Below are 24,997 nucleotides of genomic sequence, written 5' to 3' on the forward strand. Positions count from 1 at the left end.
ATGATAATGGTCTAAATATTTTAAAAATAAAAAGAATATAAAAGAGCTGTTAAAGAAAAATTAGGTATAGATTTAGAAAAAATCCAGGTAGGAAGCATATAGCTAAAATTTGTTCAAATTCCTTGTAGAGTAGTTGTGTTCCAAGAAAATATATTAAACAAACTAAATGTGTTACAAAACTGGAAGAGTTTTATAAAATAATATTAAAGTGATACTATTAAAGATTTAAATATGGATTTTATGAATGATGATTGTGTGGAAAGGAATTTTAAGATGACAGATAAATGTGTGAAATATACATATATATATATAATATATATATATATATATATATATATATATATGTGTGTGTGTGTGTGTGTGTATAATTATAATTAAAGGAGAATACTCCTATTAAAACTCTTATATTTCAAATTAAACTTAGCTAATAAAGTAAAAGAATTACAATTTGAAGTCTAAATAAATTCGAATTTACAAATTCGTAATTTTTAAGTAATAAAGCAATTTTTAAAAGTTTCAAATAGTAAAAGTTAAAATCGGCTTGGAAAATTTGCTGTACTAGCAATGTCCAATAGTAGTGTATAAGCCTAAAATGATGTGTTTAATGGGCCGTTTATTTTCATCAACACGAATTAAAATGCAAGTTCTACTGAAGTGAAACCGGAATCGTCGATCTTTGTGTTTGAATTTATTATCTTAACTGTTAGGCTATCAAGAACCGAGCAAAAGGTTTCTTTTTAAATATACCTAACATAATCTCTAACGTATGTTTTGTTACATTTTACAAATGTTATTATCTTTTTCATAAATAAAATAATAATATTTTATATTTATTAACTGTATTTTACAAAATCTTCTTAATCTTCTAGTAAAATCAAAAGACTAGAAAAACGAAAGCATTTTAATACGTGCTCCCATCTATCGGGATCTCAATAAACGAATTTCTTAATATTAATGTATATTATAGAAAATTTTCCTAAATAAACCTAAAATCTGTAATTTTATATATTTTTCAGGATACATTGATAAATGTTTTAAATTTTTTTCTAACCACTCTGGTAGTTGGGGATTAGAAAACATTAAGAACATTTATTACTTGTAGAACCCTTCGAGTAGATGGGGTTAGGAACTTGTCAAATCTTCATAAATCCTAGCCCACCAGCGGCCGAGCGGTAAAGTCGTTGAACACTGGTAGTTCGGTCCGAGGTTCGAATCCCGCGAACGGGCTGGCTGCATGGGCGTTTTCGTGGTTTTCCCCATGTGTAACGTGTATACGAGCCAGTTTCCCTTAGAAAGTCCTCCACGAAAGGCATCCCTCCCCTTAGGCAAATAGCCCTAGTGTGCTTTGCCGTAATTAAATACACCACACCTTCATAAATCCTAATATATTTGAAGGTCTCTTGAACTCTTAACTGTATTCTTTTCATTTTTTAATGTAACTTAATATTGTTATGTTAAAAAATTACTCTGTTTTTATAACTATTTTAATCTTTTTCGTCTTTTTTTTTTTTGTTTTTATATTAAAATGAACTAAAATTTAATGCCAAATTTCAAGAGTGTTTAATAAGGGTTAAAATGTAATAAGGGTTAAAATAAGGGTTAAAAATGTGTGAGCAGCATATGTGGTATACTAAAGGAAACACGACAAATTCGACCTAATTTTGATTTAAATTACATTAAAATTAACATTATGAAGGATTTTTTTGTGTATCCTATAGTATGGGACATAAGCTGCTAATGCGTTGTGAGTGGCCAAATAAACGGAAAAATTATTTACATTTGAACACGTTGAACAAATATAACCCTAACAGGGAAGAATAAGACACCTTGCTTTTCGGTTATATTCAAGAACTTAAAAATAGATTTTCAAGATTTTAGAGGAAAAAGATCACTTTTTAAAAAATTTTTGCTGCTTTATTTACAGTCGATATAGATATCGCCAGCAAATTTTCAAACAGTTGAATGCACAGAGTCGTTATCTGTCATTTAACTTTAAGGAAAAATTTAAACGCATTTCTTTGCTGGATTTTTATAAAATCATACGACCGAAAGATAAATAAATTTGCCTCTCTGCACAGTCATGCGTTTATTCAAGTTATCATTATTTGGCAGTGCGTACATTTGTGAACAACTTTCAAGAGTGAAAAGCACTATGAGTAAAATTAGACCCAGAATATCAGATTAAGTATTAATATTTATTATACGAATTCTATGATTTCTTGTTATCTTTGTGATTATAAACGAAATGTATAATGAAATTTTACGTAAATTCTGAAAATAATTCTATATTTTGTATACATCTATGTCATTATATTAATTTATACGTTTAATAGCGTTTAAATTGTTTATATTTGCTTCAACGTGTTTTTCACTCATCAACCATCGCTATAGTGTTAAGAAGTTGCCCCTCACCTTATGACTCAAATGAATTATTGATTTACTTAAAATTTGTCTATATCTGCACTTTCTTATACATAGTATACGCTAAGCAAATTTGATCTATAACTCAGTCAAATTCGCACATTTATCTCCTAGAGCTGAAGTTTAAAAATTTCTTTCAGCCATTAAGTCTGAGCAATCCCGAGAATTTTCAATGAAACCTACTCGCGTGATTTACTTATTTGAGAGGTCACGAGCTATATTTTGATATTAGAAATAATGTGTATGGCCCAACTTTTTTCAATGTGGCCCAGAAGATAAAAAGATTTAGATACCGCTGGCTTACTGTATAAAAATCGTTTTCTTAATTGTCTATTATTTAATAACATGTATCGTATATTTACACGATATGCGTGAATAATGAAACAAGAATTCATTTTGCTAGAACATATATTTTTATTTTTTTAAAACTAAACACTTACATAAACAACAAAAATAGAGATTATCACTCCAAGGAACATTCAGATAGTCTCTAATGATGAACAATCATTGTCATCTTCAAACGCACAGAAACATTCGAAGAAAAAAGTCATGCATAGTCAAACATGTTTATAAATTGTTCTTTTGAATGCATTATTAAATTGATTAATAATGAAAGAAATAAAAGATTGCAATTTCAGCTGAATGTTAACATAAAATATAACATAAAAAGAATTTAATAGAGCAACAATGCATTTTTTGGAATGTTAAAATATGAAATATCTTCGGAACTGTATAAATTAAGATTATAAAACATGTATAATTAATTTCAATGAAAGATTTTTTTCTGAACTTAGTTTAATTTAAATAACAGGGATTCTCAAATGTTTTAAATTTTCTACCACGTAAATAAGAATCAGAAAAACATGTAACATCATACATGCATTTTGAGATTAGAAATGAGTGCGTTCTGAAAGGGGTCATGTAAAAATTGTGACTCTAAAAATAATATAATGGACCATAAATGATACACGCACCACTCTTCGAGAAACCCCGTCTTAGAGGATAAAAAAGTTCCTTAAATTTCATGAGAGAAATTTAGATTCCACTATATATATATATATATATATATATATATATATTAAAAAAACTTTAATTATATTTTATGCAATATTAAAATAATTTACATTAGACACCGCTTAATGTGATCGCGATTAATTTTAAAATATAGAAAATACATCTGTTATTATGATCAAAATATTATAGAATAAATTTTTTAAATTGAAGTTAATTCTCCAAATAAGCTCAAAACTGATTATAAAAATTGCCAAGTGGCAACTAAATGTCATCAAGTAAGGGATTAAATCGCCAAACAGCTTGGTTTCAATTTTAGTCAATCATTTAAAATTTGAACAGTGCATAAATAAACTTTTCCTAATCAATATGCTGCGAAAGTAACTGTTTATATGTTTATAGGCATGTTTATATTAAATTAGTTAAGTTCCGTTGTTATTTTTCATCGTTTAATGTTATCAAAATAGTCATGGACAAACGTGATGACATTAAGCTTTGCGTACTGTAGAGATGCGATATTAAGTGTGCCTCTGAATTCTAATAAAAATACAGGTTATCATATGGCATGCAATCTACCTCTTTTAGCAAGTTATTTATTTTTTAGATAGCAGCTCTAAAATTGGTTATTGTTTAAAACATAGTTATTTTTTCCCCTTGCCGCTTTTTCGCACGTTTGAATTTAAAAATTATTTTGTAGCACCATCTAGAATATAAATAATTAACTAAACGCGGTAGATCGCATAGTACATGATTACTAAAGTATATTTAATTAAAAATTTAGCATAAATTTAGAAAGGATTTCTCTATTTGGTGATGTAAAGGAGAAAAAATAAAATCCTGAAATAATAGAAACTGGCTAAAAAATATGAGAATAAATTAATGAATTTTAAATAAATATACGATGGCGAATGCAAATGAATGTAAAAATTTACACTTAAAAGACAGAAACGCTCATATTTTTACATAAATTTGTATTTGATTAAGATTAATGTATAATTTTAGTTTCATTTAAGATTTTTTTTTTCTATTACACAATTTACAATAAATACAAAATTTTTAAACACATAAAATTAGAAATTATATAAACAGTGATCTCAAACTGTTGGTTCTACATTCTATAAATTATATAAATAGTCCTCATATTCCTCCATTATATAAATAGGCTCTCATAAACTTATCAACAATTTTATGCGGCTCAGCTAAGATATTTTGATCATGTATTTGGTGCAAATAACGGTGTGACAAAGATCTCATAATTTTAGTATTTGAGGTTCGAGTTTACATTATTTTCATTACCATTAAATGTTAATTTTATTCACAAATTTAAAGATACAGATTTTATTAACTTTTATTCTTACTTCTGTTAACAATTTAAATAAGTTACGAATTTTTATATCAAGAAAAATCGTTTTGTTTGGGAATACATTCATCTGTTAGCAGCTTTTTTTTAAGTTGAAAATTAATAAGAAAAAACCCAGTTGACCGATAAGTATCTGCAATCCATAATGAAGATAATTTCTACTAATTTCTCTACAAGGTTTCAAATTTTATCAAAATCGAAACGCTATCCAGTATCAACTGTAGTGAAATAAAGTATCAACTGTAGTGAAGTTTATAATTATTTACATACAAACATACGCCTTTTTGTTTATTGCATCGAAGAAAAATTTAATAAATAAGCGAAAGAGACTATGTTATCATTATTTATTATCAGATTTTGTCCAATTTTGAAACTTTTCGTAATTTGTTTATATTTAGTGTAAATTAAAGTAAGCTATTTGATGACTAGTTAAACATTTTATAATTATTTGAAATAAATTTATTATGATTTTATTTTATTCTGACAATTTAATATTTAGCAGTCAATATATTTGAATTGTAAAATATAACTAACAGAAATGTCATATAGGTATTCCATTTTAGATTTCAGGTACAGAAGAAATGTATATTTAATTTTTTTACGATACTATTATGATTGTTTATTTATGTTTTAATAAATACTTAGTAAGCGAACTTTGAATTTTATTGAAAATATTTTTAATTTGTTAAAAAAAATCCTAGCTCGTGAGCTGTTTTCAGATCATGTATTCAGCCCTCATGCAATTTGAGATCACTGTACTATGGTATTTTAATTTTATATGTGCTTTTGAATCACACAATTTATCGTTGACTACATGGTTTTTACACACTCGCATACAATTAAGAAATATGCACGATAAAGTGTTTTGCTCAATTCTTTTCTGAACAATATTCTGTCTGGAATTTATTTAGATCAAACAAAACATGAGTATTACATGAGTATTCTTTCTTTTCACGAAACCTTCAGTGAATATGAAATGTGAATTAAACGCGAAAAAGGCTCTACAGTCTTTGTAACATTTTAACTACTTCGTAAAAGTTAAACATATATATATACGCACTTATGAAGAGGGTAAAGATGTCAAATTATTATTAATGTATTTAATTTTAATGATTTGAAGCAAAAGAACAAAAGATAAAATGGCACAAAACTAAAAAATGCTTATTTTTAAATATTTTTAACATAACAATACTAAAGTGCATTAATTTAAAGATTATAAATGTATTATTTAAAGTTGCTGTTCTCAAAGCAAAATATAATTAAATTAGATATTCGAGTTTAAATACGAAACGAATAATTTTGAACGTAGAAAGTTCTTTCCAGAACTTAGCATATTTCTTTTTCTAGCATGCTTATTCTTATTTGTATACATAGCTTATAACATTAAAATGAAAAACTGAAGAATGAATAAATAAATAAATATAACATGCAATAATCTACAACATTTACACAAATGGAAAATTGCGATATCGCAGGTGATGAAATAAATACTTTTTACGTAAGATTTCATTTCAGTCACAGTTGTTAAACATTAAAGCATAACTTCGAGAAATTTCAAAATATCAGTGCAGTTTTACAATAAACATGAATGAGGTGAATACAAGTGAAATTAAAAGAAAGTTAATTGAGTCAAACTGTGTAATTTATATCCATACCTGCCTAGCATTTATTCCTCTGAGGGTAAACTTTTGTAATTCTTTTTGTGATTTTTATCAAGTTTGTGATGGATGTTAAAATTATTGAGGAAATAAACAATGGCAACACTCTATAAATGCCCATATTCCAGGACTATTTAGATAGTCATCATTGTACATCAAATTAAATAACGTCTTTTTAACGTCTAGGTAACGTCTTTTTGCCGAAATATCTGAAACAGCTTGGTGAATCACTTCCATTTAACTTCCTGCTTACCGATATGACTTTCAAGCAGTAATTGTAAGGCCCCTAGACTTAATACAACCGGCTTAAAAAGCAGCTGCAGTTCCAAGAGAGCAAGTTTATAACGCGGATCACGCTTACATAATAGAAGTTTCTGCTACTTTAAATAAAAATAAAGATAATGAAACAGCATAAGACAGCCTGGCAAGTTTTAGTCATTTTTATCATCGATGAGAAATATCATGTAAGGTTTAAAATAAAATATGGAAATCTTTCGCCTCAATATTCGAGAATTTCTGTTAGGAATATCCATATTTATATCTCCTTATTTACGCATTCAGTTATGTTTTGGATTCAATGGAAGAATTTCAGTGTACGTATGACCCACTGTTTGGAACTGCAAGCAGCCGAAGGGGATCACAGTAGCTGACTAGACAATCACCTGTAACACTTGCCGGTGGAGATTTATCTAGGGGTATTGAAAATTATTTCAAAAATCCTCTTCACATGACTTCTTCTAGAAGCTTTCTTTTCTTTCCGTGGAAATGTTCTTCGTGAACGCGAATCTCGCAGGAGCAGCCGCTTCGTATCCTGATGTAGTCCAATCTCCAAGGTGCTTGCGAGTTGAACTCTCTCACCAGGGCGTAGGTGTACGTATACCTCTGGACACAAACGGAATGATGACGCCTGTCATCATCTATGTACCTGCAGTGGTGACCCTTAACTCCTTCTTTACAAGAAGTTTGGTAGAAACTCTGAGTAGAGTTTTGATCGCGATACAATTCAAGAATTCTTCCTGCTTTGGAAACTCCTCCTAAAGGTTGTATTATTTCTGTGACCGACGGACAGCATTCATCGGATTTATTTACTAGTAGATGCAGTTGCTCCCGTTTCTTCAAAACTGGATCCCAAGGTAAATCCCTATAATAATAGTTCAGTACAGTAAAATAATAATGGGACAATAGCAATTAATTAAGTACTGCGAGTATAGAAATTTTTTTAAATAAAATATCATTTGACAATGAATAAAGAATTAAGAATATGGTACGTAGTATTATCATATGAAATATAGAAAATTTTAAAGAAAATACGGTTTGACAGTGAATAAAAATAAGAGTTAGGAATATCATACGTAGTATTATCATATGAAATTAAAATTTGTTAAAGAAAATATCGTTTCTCTTTAAGAATACCATATGTAGTATTATATGAAATATATAATTTTTTAAAGAGAATATCCTTTTGAAATGAATAATGAATAAAAACAAGGATTAGGTAGTATTATCAAAGTGTCCGCCGAAAACATCGTGGACGAAAACTTTGCGGAAAAAACAACACAAAGAGAAATGCTCTGTACAAAACATCTTGGAAGAAAAGAAAGCAAGGAGAAAATATTACAGTTGTAAAACATTGTTGTAGAAATTAAAGCTGTTAAAAAACTTTTCAGTTTTAAAATATCGTAGTAGAAAATATCTTTGTAAAAAACAAAGCACCTACAAATCATCGCATGATGATAATATCGCAGACATGTTTTTCGGATTTTAAAAGTCTTAAATGCCTACTCGCATTGCCATTCCAAAAACATACAAGTGGTTAATTAAATAATGACCTCTAATAGCTTAACGTACATAGGTTTAAAATTATGTTAACGTTGAATCTTAAGTTTCCTTCTTGTATTATGAATGCAAATTTTTTAGTTAATTAAAAAAATGAAATATAGAGGGGAAAATATTCGTCATTTTTTCCTTGCTTTATAAGGTATTTCTCCCGCTTTCCAAGCAAGCCTCGTGGTGTAACGGTAGCACGCTGGGCCGGTATTCCAGAGGTTCGTGGTTGGATTCCCGGCAAAGGCTTTGTTAATTTTTCATCTTTTCTGGCTTTCAAAAAAAAAAAAAAATACCTAATGTCTCTACAATCTATAATTCGAATAATGTCTATAATTTGAATGTATAGCTTCTAAAGCCTGAAAAACATCTGCTTGCGATATTTTTTACCTCGATATATGTTCTACGACAGTATTTTAAAACTGAATCGCCTTATTTTCTACGTTGATGTTTTGCAACTGGGATATTTTGGAAATGAGATGTTTTTGCTTGCTTTCTCCTTTTCCACAGTGTTTTGTATTTATGTATTCCTCTTACGTTGTTCGTATTTGGTTTATAAACATATCTATTTATAGAACACTGCATACAAACTCTTTTATAATGGCCAACTAAATTTTGAACTTGAACAAATTAACCCTCCGAGCGTTACGAGTTTAGCCCTGAAATTTCAAAGTTCCTCAAAATGTCATGAATAAGTGGTATTTTCTTGATTTTAATTAGAAAATGATTCTCTCATTTTGTACCTTGATTCCTTGTCTTTCAATATACATCCAAACCAAAATAAAATACACTAAGAGCTAGGAGAAATTTTCATGTATAATGAATATAGAAGGTCTTTCTTCCTTTTTCTGCTCATTTTTCTCATTGTGATTTACCAGTTATTGATGTATGAATAGTAATATGCGTAAAGGGAATATGACTTCCTTTAGGAATTAATAAAGAGCGAAATGAAAGCTGTTTATGATATTCATTTTACCTAATTTTTTTTCCATTAATGCGAAATCTTAACATTTTTATTGAAGTCTACATAACAGTAAGTAAGGAGTTATGACCTTGAGTAACTATAAAGTCATTTGTGAAAACAGTGCAGTTGAAATGTTCTATGACATTAATTTAAATTTAGAAAATGGTTTTTCTTATTTTTATTAATGTGAAAGCTTAAAAATCTTTTAAATTATTGAAGCTCCATAAAATACAAGTATGTGAGATTGTGATGCTATGTACTGTTTTAATTAACAGTAGAACTAATTTATTCTATCATATTAGTTTAAAATAAACAATTTATCAGGTTTATTTTCAATAAGATGAAAACTTGTGTTAGAAATGTAAGTTTAAAATAAAGAATTTTGTGTTAATTTAGAATAATAAACAAATGATTGTTGTTATTTTCAGTGGAAAATAGTAAATTAGACATAGTATAAACGGCGAGATTACATTATGATTTCAGAAGTTTAGTCTTATCCATTTATGACTTTACAAAGCTCAGCCTTTGCAGTTTTGTTTATGTTTTTACTATTTAAAGCTTTCAATAAATTTAATTCTTTGAAAATGTTATTAATAAAAAATTAATCATTTTAATATACTTACGTAATATATTTATGTTTTTTATGGCCTGGTTTCCAACCATTTCGATGTGACCCGAGTGCTCTTGAATACACGCATGTGAAAAGGGACAGCAACTGAAATATGAAAAATAACATGTTTATTATTACATTTTATGTTCATACGATCAAATTCATAAATAAAAAATCGAAATTTATATATTAATGTGTTTATAATTTCGTATTACTAAAGATTTAATAAACTGCTAATATATTTTTTCTTCCTTCTTAGTAACAACGAAATGTCTACGAAAAATAGAAGAACGATTTCAAATAAAAGTTAAGCCTGAAACTTTTAGAAGAATGGTTAGGGCACTAGATATAGGGTATGTTTCAATAAAAGCATCGGATTTCATATACCCGCAGAAAGTACTTTTAGAAGATGGAAAATACCTTTACATACTTACAACAGGAAAATGTTCCGATTAAGGATGTCTCGAATTCAATTTGACCTGACAAAAGTGATCTTTTATCACTGTCAGTTCGGTTCGCAGCTTCGTTGCAGATAAATCAAATGGAAGACAGAAAAGAACAGCGAGTTTTGATTATGAAAAATCATTACTAGTTAGGATGAATGATATGCACAGATTGTTAGAAAACTTGGCCCAATCTTTGGACTTGAAAATGCACCTAATGGAACAACAAATTGATAAAGAAATTTGAAGACACTGCTTCGACAGCAGACATTAAATCCCCATGCTCTCGCTCCGGCCGGTCTGTTGAAATCACTGCTGTTGTACATGACAATGTTTTTGAAATCTGAAAGAATACGAACTTAAAGAGTAAAATTAAAAGAACACGTAGAGAAAACTGAACGTGTCATCTTGATAGGCAGATATATGAGAATGTGCTTACGAATTTCATAGACGGTGCTGTAAAACAATTTATGGAATATATATGCCAGACATTATTTTTCTTTCTTAAATTGTATTAAATTAAATTTCTTAAATTCTTTCAACATTCACTTGCTATAAGTATGTAAAAATATTTTCCATTTTCTAAAAGTGAAGTATTTTACTGGGCATATAGAATCCGGTGATTTTAGTGGGACACCCTTTACAAGAACCTAGCAAGAAAGAATTTTTTCATCAACAAAAAAAAAACAATGAAAATGCACCCGGCGTTCAAATATTCCATGGGAAGCAAAGATTTAGAAAATTGGACCGATGTTATATTTGCAATCTAGTCGAAATTTAATATATTTGAGTCAGCTGGAGGGATTACGTGGCGAAAGTCGAATGAAGGCTTGAACGTAAAAATCCTTTTGCCTACTGTTAAGTACGAGGGAGCAAGCATAAAGGTCTGGGGATGTCTCGCTGCCTCTGGGACGCGAAATGTATGTTTTATAGAAAATAATATGAAGCAGTATAAATATGCAAATATTCCTAGTTCATATTCTTTTTAACCAAACATATAAATTAGTTTAAGTACTTTCTTCAAAAAATTATGGTATAAATTAATAGCAACAAAAACATTTGCTTTCTAGCTTAATTAGACGGCTGTAATGATATTGAAAAAAAAAAAAAAAAAAAAAAAAAAAAAAAACGTAATTGAGCTTGATAAATAACATGGTTTTGAATAGATTAATTATTTGATGGAGAAAAGAATAAGAAAACACGGATATTTCTTCCAAAGTACTACTAAAAGTAATTCTTACGGAGAAATAGAACATTCTTACATGAAAAAAACAAGTTTAATACAAGCCAAAGTGCATAAAAAGCGTAATTTTATTTAAGGATATCCAATGAAATATTTTTAAATTAAAATTTATTTTCCTATTTTTTAAACATAATTTGTTTATTCAAAGCGCTCGAATACATTTGTGAGTTCATTTTCAGAACTTTTGGAATAAATTATTCTATTTGTCGAACATATTTTGAATATTTTTTTCAAAATAAGCAAGTTTTAAAAAAGATGATCAATAGTACGCGTGAAATAAAGTAACTAATTAATATTATATATTAATAATAATATATATTAAATAACTGATGTTTAGTAACTAATATATATATTAAGTAATATATATTGATATATAATATATATAATATATATTTAGTGTAATAAGTAATATATATTAGTATTAATATATAATATATATTAAGTAACTGATGTTTAGTAACTAATATATATATGTTAATATTAATATATAATATATATTAAGTGTAATAAGTAATATATAGTAATATAATTACATAATATATATTAAGTAACTGATGTTTAGTAACTAATATATATATTAAGTAATATATATTATTATATAATATATGTTAATTAACTGATGTTTGCAAATAAAATTGAAAAACGAAACTGTCTGAAAACAAATGTGAGCATACAACTATAAAACAATTTAAGGTAACAATATTGTTACGAATTTGGTATTTAAAAAGCTAATGTTAGTTCAATTATAAATTAAATGGTTTTATTTCTCGCGTTGTGCAGCGCGTGACGAATATTAAAAGAAAGCTAAGCCGGAAAATTGAAAATACAAGAGCGCGTGCATTAAATAAATAAATATCTCTTTTTTGATTTCGAGAAAGTACTGGAAAATTCTAGCGCGTGATTTTAAAATCTTATAAAAGGAGGAAAACATCTCAGTTCGTAGTAACGCCTTAGGGCAATTTACCAACAGAGACGGTTAAAGTAGCGGTTGGCTACTAATTGCCGCCTAGCCATTGACTCGATTTCGATTTCGATTTCAGTTCGTAGTAGTTGCTTAGTTTGTTGTTGTTTAGAAAACTGCTCTTGTTGATTGTAGCGAATTCGCGGATTAGCGTTCTTTAGCTGTTTTGAGTTACGTTCTATTGGATATTTGAGTAGTTAAAAGATAACTACTGTGAGATATTGTAATACTGCATGATAATTTGAGAAAATTTAATCATTTTTGTTGTGATAATAATAAATTTTTGTTCATTTTTCATTGAACTTGTGCATTCATTTCATAACGAACCCGTACGCACGCAACAATATTAACTAATAATATCTAAAAATTCCGCAATGATTGAGAATAGCCTAGTAATAAATATGGAAATTTTCGTTTCTATATTTAATTTTCAATTCGTTCTTAAAATAAGAAATAAAGAAAGTTAGAACTTTGTGGGAATTTGAAACTCACGTTTTTAATAAAAAAAAAAAAAAAAAACAGAGTAATAACAAATACAGTTTTATTTCTCACGGAAAGCATGTTTAAAAAATAGCATTTGATGACCTAGACGCAATCAAGTTGAGTTAATGGTGCGTATTCTAACATCGGTATTTAATTCGCTGAAAAGCAAACATCTCAATTAGCAACAGTTGCTAATGAGCTGTGTGACTATAATCTCTGCTAAAGAACAGAGTGAGCTGAATGAGCGAAAAACCTGCTTAATATTTTGAGGTGCTTCAAATGAAATGAACTGGAATAATTGTACTAAGAAGCTTTGAACTTTTATCCTAAGAGACCAATCACTGATTTTTAGCACCATAGGTGATAATAGTTTCGAAACTCACTTTTTTTCCGTATCACTTTTGTGTTCGAATCATGTTTCAGATTGTTGTTACCAAATGTTACCGCCTTGTAGTAATTATCCCCCTTCCCCAAAAAGAGGAGAAAAAGAAGAAGAATCTGTATGTATTCATACACTGTGGAAAAACGACGGCACCTAAAGCCACCAAATTTTTAATACACGTAGATCTTAATCCGAGTATGGACATCTCGAAGACCGAAACTGAATTTCGAATTTGATTTGGTTTTGATTTATTTCATATTGGATGCGAATTTAACGTATTTTTAACAAACCTGGAGATTTGGAATCGAGAAGTGGCAACACTGTTCTAAAGAAAATATATTTATCTCTGGCGCGACAGATTGTTGCCATTCGGCAAAATGTAAGCTATTTATCTTTCAATTTTAATCCACAAAATTCGGGTATTTGAAAGCAATGTGTTGTCACTGCTTCACATAGAATATTTATTATCTCAGTGCATCAGCGTGCTGCTATTCAGTAAAGCATAAGATATTCAACATTCAAATTTATCTTTCTGTTATTGAGTAGTAAACCGAGTGATTGAAAAGCAACATTGAGTAACATAGAATAATTTGATGACCTAGACGACTATATATGCATTATAATATGCATGAAAATTTATAGCTTGGAATAACCGTGTTTTTCGTTATCCGCAACTTGCTTCCCAGGATAATCAAAAGCACTCCTTGAAATTACTTTGGATCAGAGCTGAGTTTACAATTTTGATTTGATTTGAAAGAATGAGAAAGAGCAGTCTTTTCAATACAAATTTCTTTTTAACAAAACTTATAAATTAGTTTAAGTCTTTACTTCTCAAAATTAAAGTATAAATTAGAAGTAAACTTTCGGGAAATGAGTAGTAAGCTTTCGAGCCTAATTAGGAAGCTATAATGATATTGAAAAAAAATAATTGAGATAAAATTCTAAATTATATTGCATGGTTCCGGTTAGATTAACTATTTGAGTCGGTAAAAAAATATTGATCTTTTGATATATTTGAAGAAAATGTAATATTCTTTCTTCAAGTAGCAATTAATAGACTTAGAATAATAATACTATCTACGTTTCTTGCGCAAGTATATGCTTTAATACCATGATCATCTCAAACTCAAATTATATGCTGTCAGAATGCATCCTCTGAAAACAAATGACGAACCAGATTTTTTTTTAACAAAAGGAAACTTTGTTGTTAAAAAAATAAAAAATATCTTAAATAAGTTTTGCTTGTTAAATATTAATCAAAATATGCATAAACAACAATAACAATAACAGTAACGCAAAAAGAAAAGTATTAACATTTATATACATTTTCTATCGTAAATCTGAAGTTTGCCACTTGCAAGACATTTTCGTTGCTTAATTACATCGATATATAATATTTTATTTTGCTAGTGATATTTATTTAAAACTGTTCTAACATGTTTAATTAATCGGTGAGTAGCTTAATTTAGTTTAGACTGAAAATAAACAAGTTACGAAAAAATTCTAAGTTTTCAGAGAAAAATTTCCAGATGGGACAAAACCTGAGAATAGATAATGACAATTTAATTTTCTCTTATTTATTAATGCCTTTTTCGACGCATAAAATACATATGTTATAGTATGTAAATAATTATAATTTTTTTAATTTCTTACTACAACTTGACATTGAATGGTCTTTCAATTTCTATAACATTTGTAGACTTAGAGAGAAAATACTAGAAATTATCTTTATCACGTATAGTAGTTGCTCATCAGTCAGTCGGGATTTCTTCTTATTAATTTTGCTTAGTTTCTTCTTATTAATTTGTTTGGCAATAAGTGTATTACATTTATATATGCTAACAAAGCAATTATTCTTATTGTGACTATTGATAAATGAACGTATTTATTTTTTCGACAGAAGTATGAATAAGAGTTAATGAAATCTACATATTCAGATGTTTGGGTAAGATTTATATCACATTATAAATTAATTACCCCCAATTTACAGCATTTCTGGTGCATTATTGATGTTTTCTTTTAGAAAATGAAAATATCGTAAATTAGAACTTCAAATAACTAAAATCTTGAAATCTTTGCAATATCGCATTTGCAACAAATACATAATTGAATTGTATTCGCAAGCTGCCAGTTTGAAACCCCTGTTTTAAACGATATCATTGTGTATCTTAATAAGCTCTAATATAAACTCTTTGCTTAGGAAATGAGCTTTCTTTGAAAATTTGGATATCATTTCGACATAAATGGCAGATGGTAGCAAATGGCAGATCTTATCTGAATGATAGAATTCTTATATAAATGCTCATTATGACAATTCTTTAGTTTCTTTTAGCTGCAAGTTAAGAGCACTTCAGAAAGTTTTACATAACGTTACATCATTTATAAATGGCATTTTAAAAATTTTCTTTTATAACCAACTAGCTGTACCCGCCCGGCGTTGCCCGTGCATTTAGAAAATGCAGATAAGTGAATAGCGCAGGAATAGTAGTGTAGGACATGTAGACTGTCTCTCTCTCTTCCCCCCCCCACAAGCTACAAAAAAGAAATGAATTGTAATTAATCGATTTAATGTATCGTCAAAACAGCAAACTAACGCTAGAATAAAGAAATCAATTGTTACAATCGAACGTTATTTGAAAACAAATAATAATATCAGTGAGTCAAAAAAACCGTGATTAATTAATTATAAATAATAAGCTACAAAAAAGAAATGAATTGTAATTAATCGATTTAATGTATCGTCAAAACAGCAAACTAACGCTAGAATGAAGAAATCAATTGTTACAATCGAACGTTATTTGAAAACAAATAATAATATCAGTGAGTCAAAAAAACCGTGATTAATTAATTATAAATAATTTTTTAAAAATTTTTCTAATTCAAAAATCGAAAATCGGGCTTCGAGGTCTGGTGGCCAGCCCCTTTGTGCTTCCGTATAAAAAATTCCAGGTCCCTGCGTGCGATAGATTTGGCTGGAGAGCTCGGTCAGACAGACAGACAGACAGACAGACAGACACATTACACTTGCTTTTATTATTAATGTATCGTCAAAACAGCAAACTAACGCTAGAATAAAGAAATCAATTGTTACAATCGAACGTTATTTGAAAACAAATAATAATATCAGTGAGTCAAAAAAACCGTGATTAATTAATTATAAATAATTTTTTAAAAATTTTTCTAATTCAAAAATCGAAAATCGGGCTTCGAGGTCTGGTGGCCAGCCCCTTTGTGCTTCCGTATAAAAAATTCCAGGTCCCTGCGTGCGATAGATATGGCTGGAGAGCTCGGTCAGACAGACAGACAGACAGACAGACACATTACACTTGCTTTTATTATTATAGATGTATCGTCAAAACAGCAAACTAACGCTAGAATAAAGAAATCAATTGTTACAATCGAACGTTATTTGAAAACAAATAATAATATCAGTGAGTCAAAAAAACCGTGATTAATTAATTATAAATAATTTTTTAAAAATTTTTCTAATTCAAAAATCGAAAATCGGGCTTCGAGGTCTGGTGGCCAGCCCCTTTGTGCTTCCGTATAAAAAATTCCAGGTCCCTGCGTGCGATAGATTTGGCTGGAGAGCTCGGTCAGACAGACAGACAGACAGACACATTACACTTGCTTTTATTATTAATGTATCGTCAAAACAGCAAACTAACGCTAGAATAAAGAAATCAATTGTTACAATCGAACGTTATTTGAAAGCAAATAATAATATCAGTGAGTCAAAAAAACCGTGATTAATTAATTATAAATAATTTTTTAAAATTTTTCTAATACAAAAATCGAAAATCGGGCTTCGAGGTCTGGTGGCCAGCCCCTTTGTGCTTCCGTATAAAAAATTCCAGGTCCCTGCGTGCGATAGATTTGGCTGGAGAGCTCGGTCAGACAGACAGACAGACAGATAGACAGACAGACAGACACATTACACTTGCTTTTATTATTATAGATTACAGTAGGGTAGAGACGCCTCTTAATGTGATCGCGGTTAATATTATCTTTCGGATATCGTTATCGAATTGCCGAAGACCCGCCCTTTTGCATACATGAAAAATACATCGCTTGAGATCAGTTCGGTTAATTTGATCAAATTATAGAATAAATTTGTTTTTAGCTGATGTAAAGTAGTCAAATAAAGTCAAATAAGATTATAAAAATGGCCAAGTAGCAGAGAAATGTCGCCAAGTTATTAAACCATTTATCGATAGTTTGGATTTTAGTCAACTAAAAACTTACTAACCAAATTTGATTAACTCAATCGATTCTGATGGCTATCAGACATAAGAAGACATTCCTCAGAAGCAAAATAATTTCTGCAGAATTTTCCCCTTCCTTTCGGGAAGCCCCCCTCTATTGTTTTATTACCTAATTTAAAATTTTGTTTTGGTATGTTCTTTTCCAACGCGGGATGCCTTCTGAGTATTAAAAGAGCATCGGCCAAATAATTTCCAGAAACTTTACGAACAATGAGAAAGGAATTTTATATTTAAAACTTTGTGAACAAACACTTGCATTTTCCCAATTAAAATTCTGTGAAAGTACTTATTTATATTTTTCCACTTATATTTATATTAAAGTAGTTAAACTCCAGGATATTTTTTCTCATCGTTTAATATTATCATTCAGTTAATATTATAAGAATAGCCGTGGGGAAATGTTATCACTTTTAGCGATGCCTACGGTATTCTTTCATATGTACTTCTCAGGGTAAACTATACATTTGTGTTGCATCTGGTATTTGATCGCAAAGGGTAGTTCAATGCTAAATGTTTTCGGGGTTTTTCAAAATTTCATATAAGGAAATATAAACGTAAAAAATTCAAAGAATAAGAAAATTTAAATAAAGAACTGATTTTTAATAAAGATAAATATTTTTATTTTTTTGAGCTTACTTATCAGCACACAAAAAATAACATATTAACAAAAGAAAAATACAAATAAGGATAGATAAGGGATTCCTAATATTTTTCTAATATCCGCCTCTATTAAATGAAAAATTTTCTTTATAGTCCCTTTACATTTTTTATGTACTATACAATATACAGCATAATCATTATACAAATAATAATTGCACACAAGTAATTTTGTAACTAGATTAAGAAAAATAACTAGATGAAGAATAACGAATTGGATAAATCGTTTCCTAAATTTATGTTTAATTATTTTTTGTATTATTATTATTAGTCCAAGGGGGCGTTGTTACTGAAGGACTATTGTTTTCGTTTTGCGATTTTGCGTTGAATCACTATAAATGGCGAATTACTTTTCAAACTGTTGCCACCAAATGTGCATTATATTTGAAGAAATTAAATAATGAAAAATCTGCATAAATGTATGTATATTTCTCGCATTGTGATAAAACAACGGTACATAGAGCCATCGAATTTTGAATGACGTAATCCTCCTACGAATATGGGCATGTGGAAGACCAAATTTGAAATTTGGAATTTGTCTTATTATCGATTTCTTATTTTGTAAAACTTTAACGAATTTTTGAGAAACAAACTCAACGATTGAAAAGCAAGCAATGGCTACACTGTACGAAAAAAAAATTATGCTCAGCGGGCGAGACTATGTATCGGAAATTCTAAAGATATGCTCTCTTAAAATTATTTTGCGACATTGCTTTTGAACAGAATTTTATGGTTTAGGTGCAAAGAACATGATATTTAATAAATAAAGGTAACACACAAAACGTTAAAAAAAAGTCCCTTTGGACATAATTTAAAATCTGAAACCTTTCAGGTTTTTTTATTATTTAAAATTTTACAAATATTAAGCTCTCAGAAACAAAATCACAGATTCTAATTGCACAAAATTTTGATTTTGTTAAAGTAACGGCTACGTTTAATGTATTGATGCAATTTTTTTTTAATATTTAGCTTGAAATTGCTTAACTTAATTCTTAAATTCTCTCGTTCAAAAATATTCTATGCAGCCTGGTTCTTTTTTTTTCCATAGTAAATTATCAATATGGCTAAAACCTGCTTCAGATAGGTAAGAAGAAGGAAAAATCAATAGCATTGTTCAATAACAACTTTGCCATACCGAAGAAACCGGGTTCGAATCCCAGAGAAGGCATGGGCGTCTGTAAATGTATGGTGTTTTGTGTTTGTGCGGCATGGGAGCACTCTAAATATGTGGCGAGATGAAAGTCCTCTCGAGAGGTTGATGGTAGGGAAAGTAGGTTGGGAGACCTTAGAGCCTGTCCAACCGGGGTGCTCTCTTTAAAAATTGGAGGCGGAACTGAGTTAAAGTCGAACTATATTGTGCCCAAGGCTTTGAATAACCTCCTTCAGTGCCCTCAACTATTCTTGCATTATAATACCAAGGCTATAATCAGGATTAGTGGTTCTATGAGCCATTCATATTTTCAATGTCTTGGAAGAGCGAACATTAAAATCTTTTAGATTTTGCAAGCAGCTTATCTGTAATAAATATCGTCTGAGAAAGTTTTGCGCTCTTCGCACTTTTTTGCATATTGTGGCGCAATAGTTTTCTTGTGTTTTCGTATTTTACTTTTTCATATTGCGCTTTTTGCATAAAATTCCATATAATAAAAAAAGAATATTAATGATTTTAAAAATGAATTAAATAATTTAGTATATTTTTCCCGTATATTTATTTTATTTTATTTCTTCTTTACCACACAATACAGTTTCATAACAATAAATAATTATCAGTTTTATGAATAATTTTTTGGTAATTAATTTGATCTTTATTATACTGTACTCGCATATTCGGCTATCGACTCCCAGTCATTGAAACTTGACGACTTGATCGTCATTGAAACCCTTTAAAATTTCCCTCAGGGGGGTCAATACCAACTCCATTGGGGAGCCTTTCTTAACATGGTTGAATTTAAATAAATTAATTTATTTGGGGGAAGGGGAGAATTGGGACAATTAATTCAAGAACTCATGTGAATTCATTCCTTCTTAGGATTCAAGAACACAATTCATTTCTTCTTAGGAGAGGAAATTGAAGACATATATGATTATTATAACATATAGAATTTTTTCTTTTCCTTTTTATTTATAGAATTTTCAGATGGCAACCAGATACTATTTAAGTTAATTATTATCAGATATAAATTAACTTTACTTCAAGTTAACAAAAATACACAAGTAAAATTTTTAGAACGGGAAAATTTAGAAAGGAAAACAATGTTCAATAACCCTTTTAAGTAGGTAAAAAACGGAATCTTAATTTAAAAAATAATAAAATGTTAGAACCTTAATTATTTAACATTCGTCTTTTTCTTTATAATTTTTAGGAAAAATCATTATACTTTACGATCATTTTAATGGTAATTATGAATTTTCAAGTTTTGTAAATTATAATTTCAATAGAGAAATAAAATATGAATATTATACAGTTTTAATGCCACTTGACGTTAATAAATTTATTCAAGTAAAAGAAGGTTATTTCGATATTTCCTGAACATAAAATTATGATGATTAGATTAGATACAATAAGATAATTAAGTGAACAATTTCTATTTTCACATTAATGTATAAAATAAAAAATTTAGACGCACACTAATTAAAGTAAAAATATTCCAAGAAACAATTTACATTTTTTGATAAAAGTATGCACACTTAAATATCTAACAAGAATATGAAAAGAATTTTTAGGGTAAAAAAATTAAATAATTCTAATATGGAAAATCATAATCAAATTTATTTCATTTTTTAGGGTAAAAACTTTTAACAAATCGATTCTAATCTGAAAATTTATTAACAATTTATTTCATATTTTAGGGTAAAAAATTAAAAGAATCAATTCTTAACTGAAAATTCATAATCAAATTTTATTTTTTAATGTTAAAAATTAGAAGAATCATTCAAAACTGAAAATGCATAATAAAATTGATAGACGAAAGTAATTACTAAGCAGTTCAAGTTTCCTGTAAAATTTGTATTTTTCAATTAAATTCTATAAATCCGTTATAATCTATAAATTCTAAAAATAACCAGAGTAACTGAAGTTATAGAGTAATAAAAGCTGATAGGATAATAAAAATGATTACTCTACAAGTTCTATAATTCAAATATCAGCGTTTGAATAATTACTACATAGCTTCATAATTAAATGCTAAATTTAATATTTTAATGAATATATATATATAACATTGAACAAAGTAATAAATCAAATATTAATTACTCAATACACGCGCCATTTTTTTCTTTTGCATTCTAACATTAAATTTCCGTTCATTATTGTAACTAATTTCTCAAATAATTCCAATAAGCGTAATATTAACTAAGAAAGATCCTAAATTTTCTTTATGTACTTTTGTCCAAAAAATAAAAGATACGCAGAAATTTTGCAGGCAGGTCAATAAATTAAAGCAAACAACAAAAATATTTGTGCACAGAAATAATTCTTTCAATAAAAGCTTTCAGAAGAGATTACTTACAACAACTATTTGCAGCAGAAAGATCAAAATAATTGTACTCTTCGACTTTTCCATAATTTAGCAAAAATTAAAACTACATAAACGAGGAATATAATAAGATGTTTTACACGACGATTTGCACGACCACCAAATCAAGTGAACCTGTTATCTACTGTGACCCCATGGGGTAAGGATTATATATACTGCAGAACCAATCTGTCGATGAGTGATTACGATTTCCCATCAGCAATTTAACTGACAGCAGTCAAGTTTGCAGCGGAAAATCCGTAGTTATCTATCGTACCTGTTGCAGCGATTATGAGATCACACCTTCTGGATTCAGTGTGTGTGTAAAGAGTTGAGGCTCTTTGACAAGCGGTCGCGATGTCGTTAAACAAACATAGAACATATCATAAAAAAATTCTCGCTGCAGATTATAAGAAGGATGACGTAAGGGCCAATTGGTTTCTGTATCAACTTTCATTATCTCTCGTGTCTACTTTGAAGGGCGTTTAAAAAATCTCAGCTTAGGGTGCATGTTATGACGTGGGTTTGACGAGCCCCACTTGAGTTTGCTAAACACTATGTGTTTTTGCATGAGGAGCTGTAGATTATTAGTTTATATTTAGCAGCAACTGGCGAAAGAATGAAATGAAAATTTTCGATTCAGAATGGAGAGTTTTGATTTATCTTTTTATCTATGAACGTCATTCATGAGCATGCGAAATGAATATAAAGGAATCAAAATGTTGTGCATTCAACTTGTTTTTCCGATCAAATTCGCAGAAACAAAGAGAAAAACACTATTAAGCACTTTTATCCCACGATTCCCAGCATACAAATAGCTGATTTTTTTATAGGATTTCTTTTAACACTTTGATTAACTGAGACAATTTTACAATCTAACAGACAATTTTATAAGAATTTTTATTTCTTTAGATCACTTTATAAATGTATGGATGGCTAGTCACGTACATATTCATCAGGGATTCATAAAGGGGATGCAAATGATTGTTACTTAATTTAAAAGTGAAGACATATAGTCTTCGGATACCCAAACGGATACCCAAAACGGATAGCCAAAACGGATAGAAAATAAATATCATCATAAAACTACGTTGGATGAGAAATCGAACTGATAATCCGCCGAAGTATAGGCAGGTCGTTTCAAATTCTGTTCTTAGAAGAGTCATTACGCTTGCCAAGAATTATTTCATTTCTCCAATGCGTCCTCTTATGGTGTATGTGGTAGCACATCCGACTAAACCGTAGAAGATTCGTGGTTTGAGGGGAACATTGCTGAATTTTCGAGTTCCCTAATGCAAATGTCTAATGTTCTATATATTGGCACTCAAAAAGGGACAGGCATATACAGACAGGAGCTAGGCCAGCAGTTTTGTAACACCACAAGTGATTGAACACAAGTGATTGCTGAACTTAGCTAACTGTTAAGCTTCCGTCCAATTTTGAGGCAGAGCAACCTGGGAGGTGGTCGGGGGTCTTCCACCTCTCTTCCTCTGCCAGTAACCAGCCGAGAGGACCTTTGACTGGCCATTATTAATATGCCTCTGTTCCAGTTTGACTAGAAACTTTCACTATGCCGATGTTCCGGTTTGATTAGAAACAAACTTTTCTCTGCCTCGGAATGGCAACAGTGAGAACTTGACTTTCGATTTGTTATGACGCAGCTAGAACGCTGCTCATGAGATGTAACATTAGATTCGATTCTAGATTCTAGATTAGATTAATTTTAGTATTTTAATAATTCCTTTTAAATCTAGATTGAGTATTTGATCATAGAATTATAACTGAACCACTGCTTGTAGAAATTTAGATGTGGCATTTAGATACGTCGTTAGATTCTTAGTTAGATGCGTAGGCAGCGAACATTCCTTGATTCGATTAGTGTACATTAGTGCGTACATAAACATTTTTTGGTACTACAGGCCGGGAAGCCGGCTAATATTGGAAAATATGGATTCGTGAGTAAGGATTAGCACGGTGTGAAGTGTGAGAAGCCTGCAAACAGGTAGGATAAGTTTTCTATTTTAAAGTAATTATGGAAAATCCTGTCACTAAGCTTAAATCGAAACGCAAAGTATTAAGGACCGCAGTGTCCAAGGTACTAAAGAAAATTGAGACAGAATTAAGCAAAGATGACGTTAGTATAAATGTAATAGAAGAAACTTTAGACATATTAAACGAAGCTAAACTCATATATGAAGATATTAGATATATTTTGAAGGCTGCTGGTTTCAACATGCGAAAGTGGAAAACAAATTGTGGAAATCTGCAGGAAGTTTTTGACGAATACGAAAATGGTGAAATCCAGAAAGTTCTGGAACAGAAGGTATTGGGATATAAATGGAATTACAAGGGAGACCTTCTGTAGATAGAATCACAAAATCTAACTAATCAAGCTCAAGGGAAAACAAAACTAATGACAAAAAGAGAAGTTCTTAAAACCATTGGAAAGCTTTACGATCCCATTGGATTTATAAGTCCATTCACTATTAGGGCAAAAATACTAATGCAGGAAATTTGGCAACTTGGGGTAGATTGGATGATCCGTTACCATTGGACTTTGAAAACAGAATAAAAAAATGGAATAATGAACTGTCAGCGATTCAGAATGTAAACGTTCCGCGACATTACTTCCGAAAGACTAACAAGTCTGAACGGAAAGATTGGAGTAACGTAGTCTCCCACCAACTCGCAAAAGTTCATCTTTATCCAGAAATACATTTAAGGATAAAATCTTAATATTACTTGGAACTGATCGTTTCGACTGCAACATTCTGAATTTCAACCTGAAATTAAGTGCCTGCAGTCGAAACGATCAGTTCCAAGTAATAGTAAGGTTTTATCCTTAAATGTATTTCTGGATGAAGATGAACTTTTACGAGTTGGTGGGAGACTACGTTACTCCAACCTTTCAGAAGACCAGAAACATCAACTTCTTTTACCCAAAAGACATCATTTCACTGAATTACTCATAGATTATTATCACAAAAAATCTCTTCATTCGGGCATTCAAACAACACTTTCTCTTATTAGACAATTATACTGGATACCTTCCGGACAAGATAGAGTTAAACGTGTTATAAGTAAATGCATGACGTGCTTTCGAACAAGGAACCAAACCATAAACCAAATGATGGGAGACTTACCTAGAGATAGAGTTGTAATAACTAGACCATTCGAAAAAACAGGACTGGACTTTGCAG

General features: G+C 29.7%; 1 protein-coding gene across 1 annotated transcript; it reads right to left on the bottom strand.

Annotated features, from left to right (window-relative positions):
- Positions 1-2,815: 2,815 nt before the first annotated feature.
- LOC118196187 (uncharacterized) lies at positions 2,816-22,154 on the bottom strand. Its single transcript, XM_035367602.2, has 3 exons — positions 21,792-22,154; positions 9,862-9,953; positions 2,816-7,591 (listed from the first exon to the last, which is right to left on the bottom strand). Exons 1-3 carry the CDS (start codon positions 21,843-21,845, stop codon positions 7,174-7,176), a joined length of 564 nt encoding a protein of 187 aa, XP_035223493.1. The 5' UTR covers positions 21,846-22,154; the 3' UTR covers positions 2,816-7,173.
- Between the last annotated feature and the right edge of the window lie 2,843 nt (positions 22,155-24,997).

This window comes from Stegodyphus dumicola, chromosome 10, assembly GCF_044657685.1.
Source record: "Stegodyphus dumicola isolate Sdum_Otavi_A_Nest chromosome 10, ASM4465768v1".
Classification (NCBI taxonomy): Eukaryota; Metazoa; Arthropoda; class Arachnida; order Araneae; family Eresidae; genus Stegodyphus; species Stegodyphus dumicola.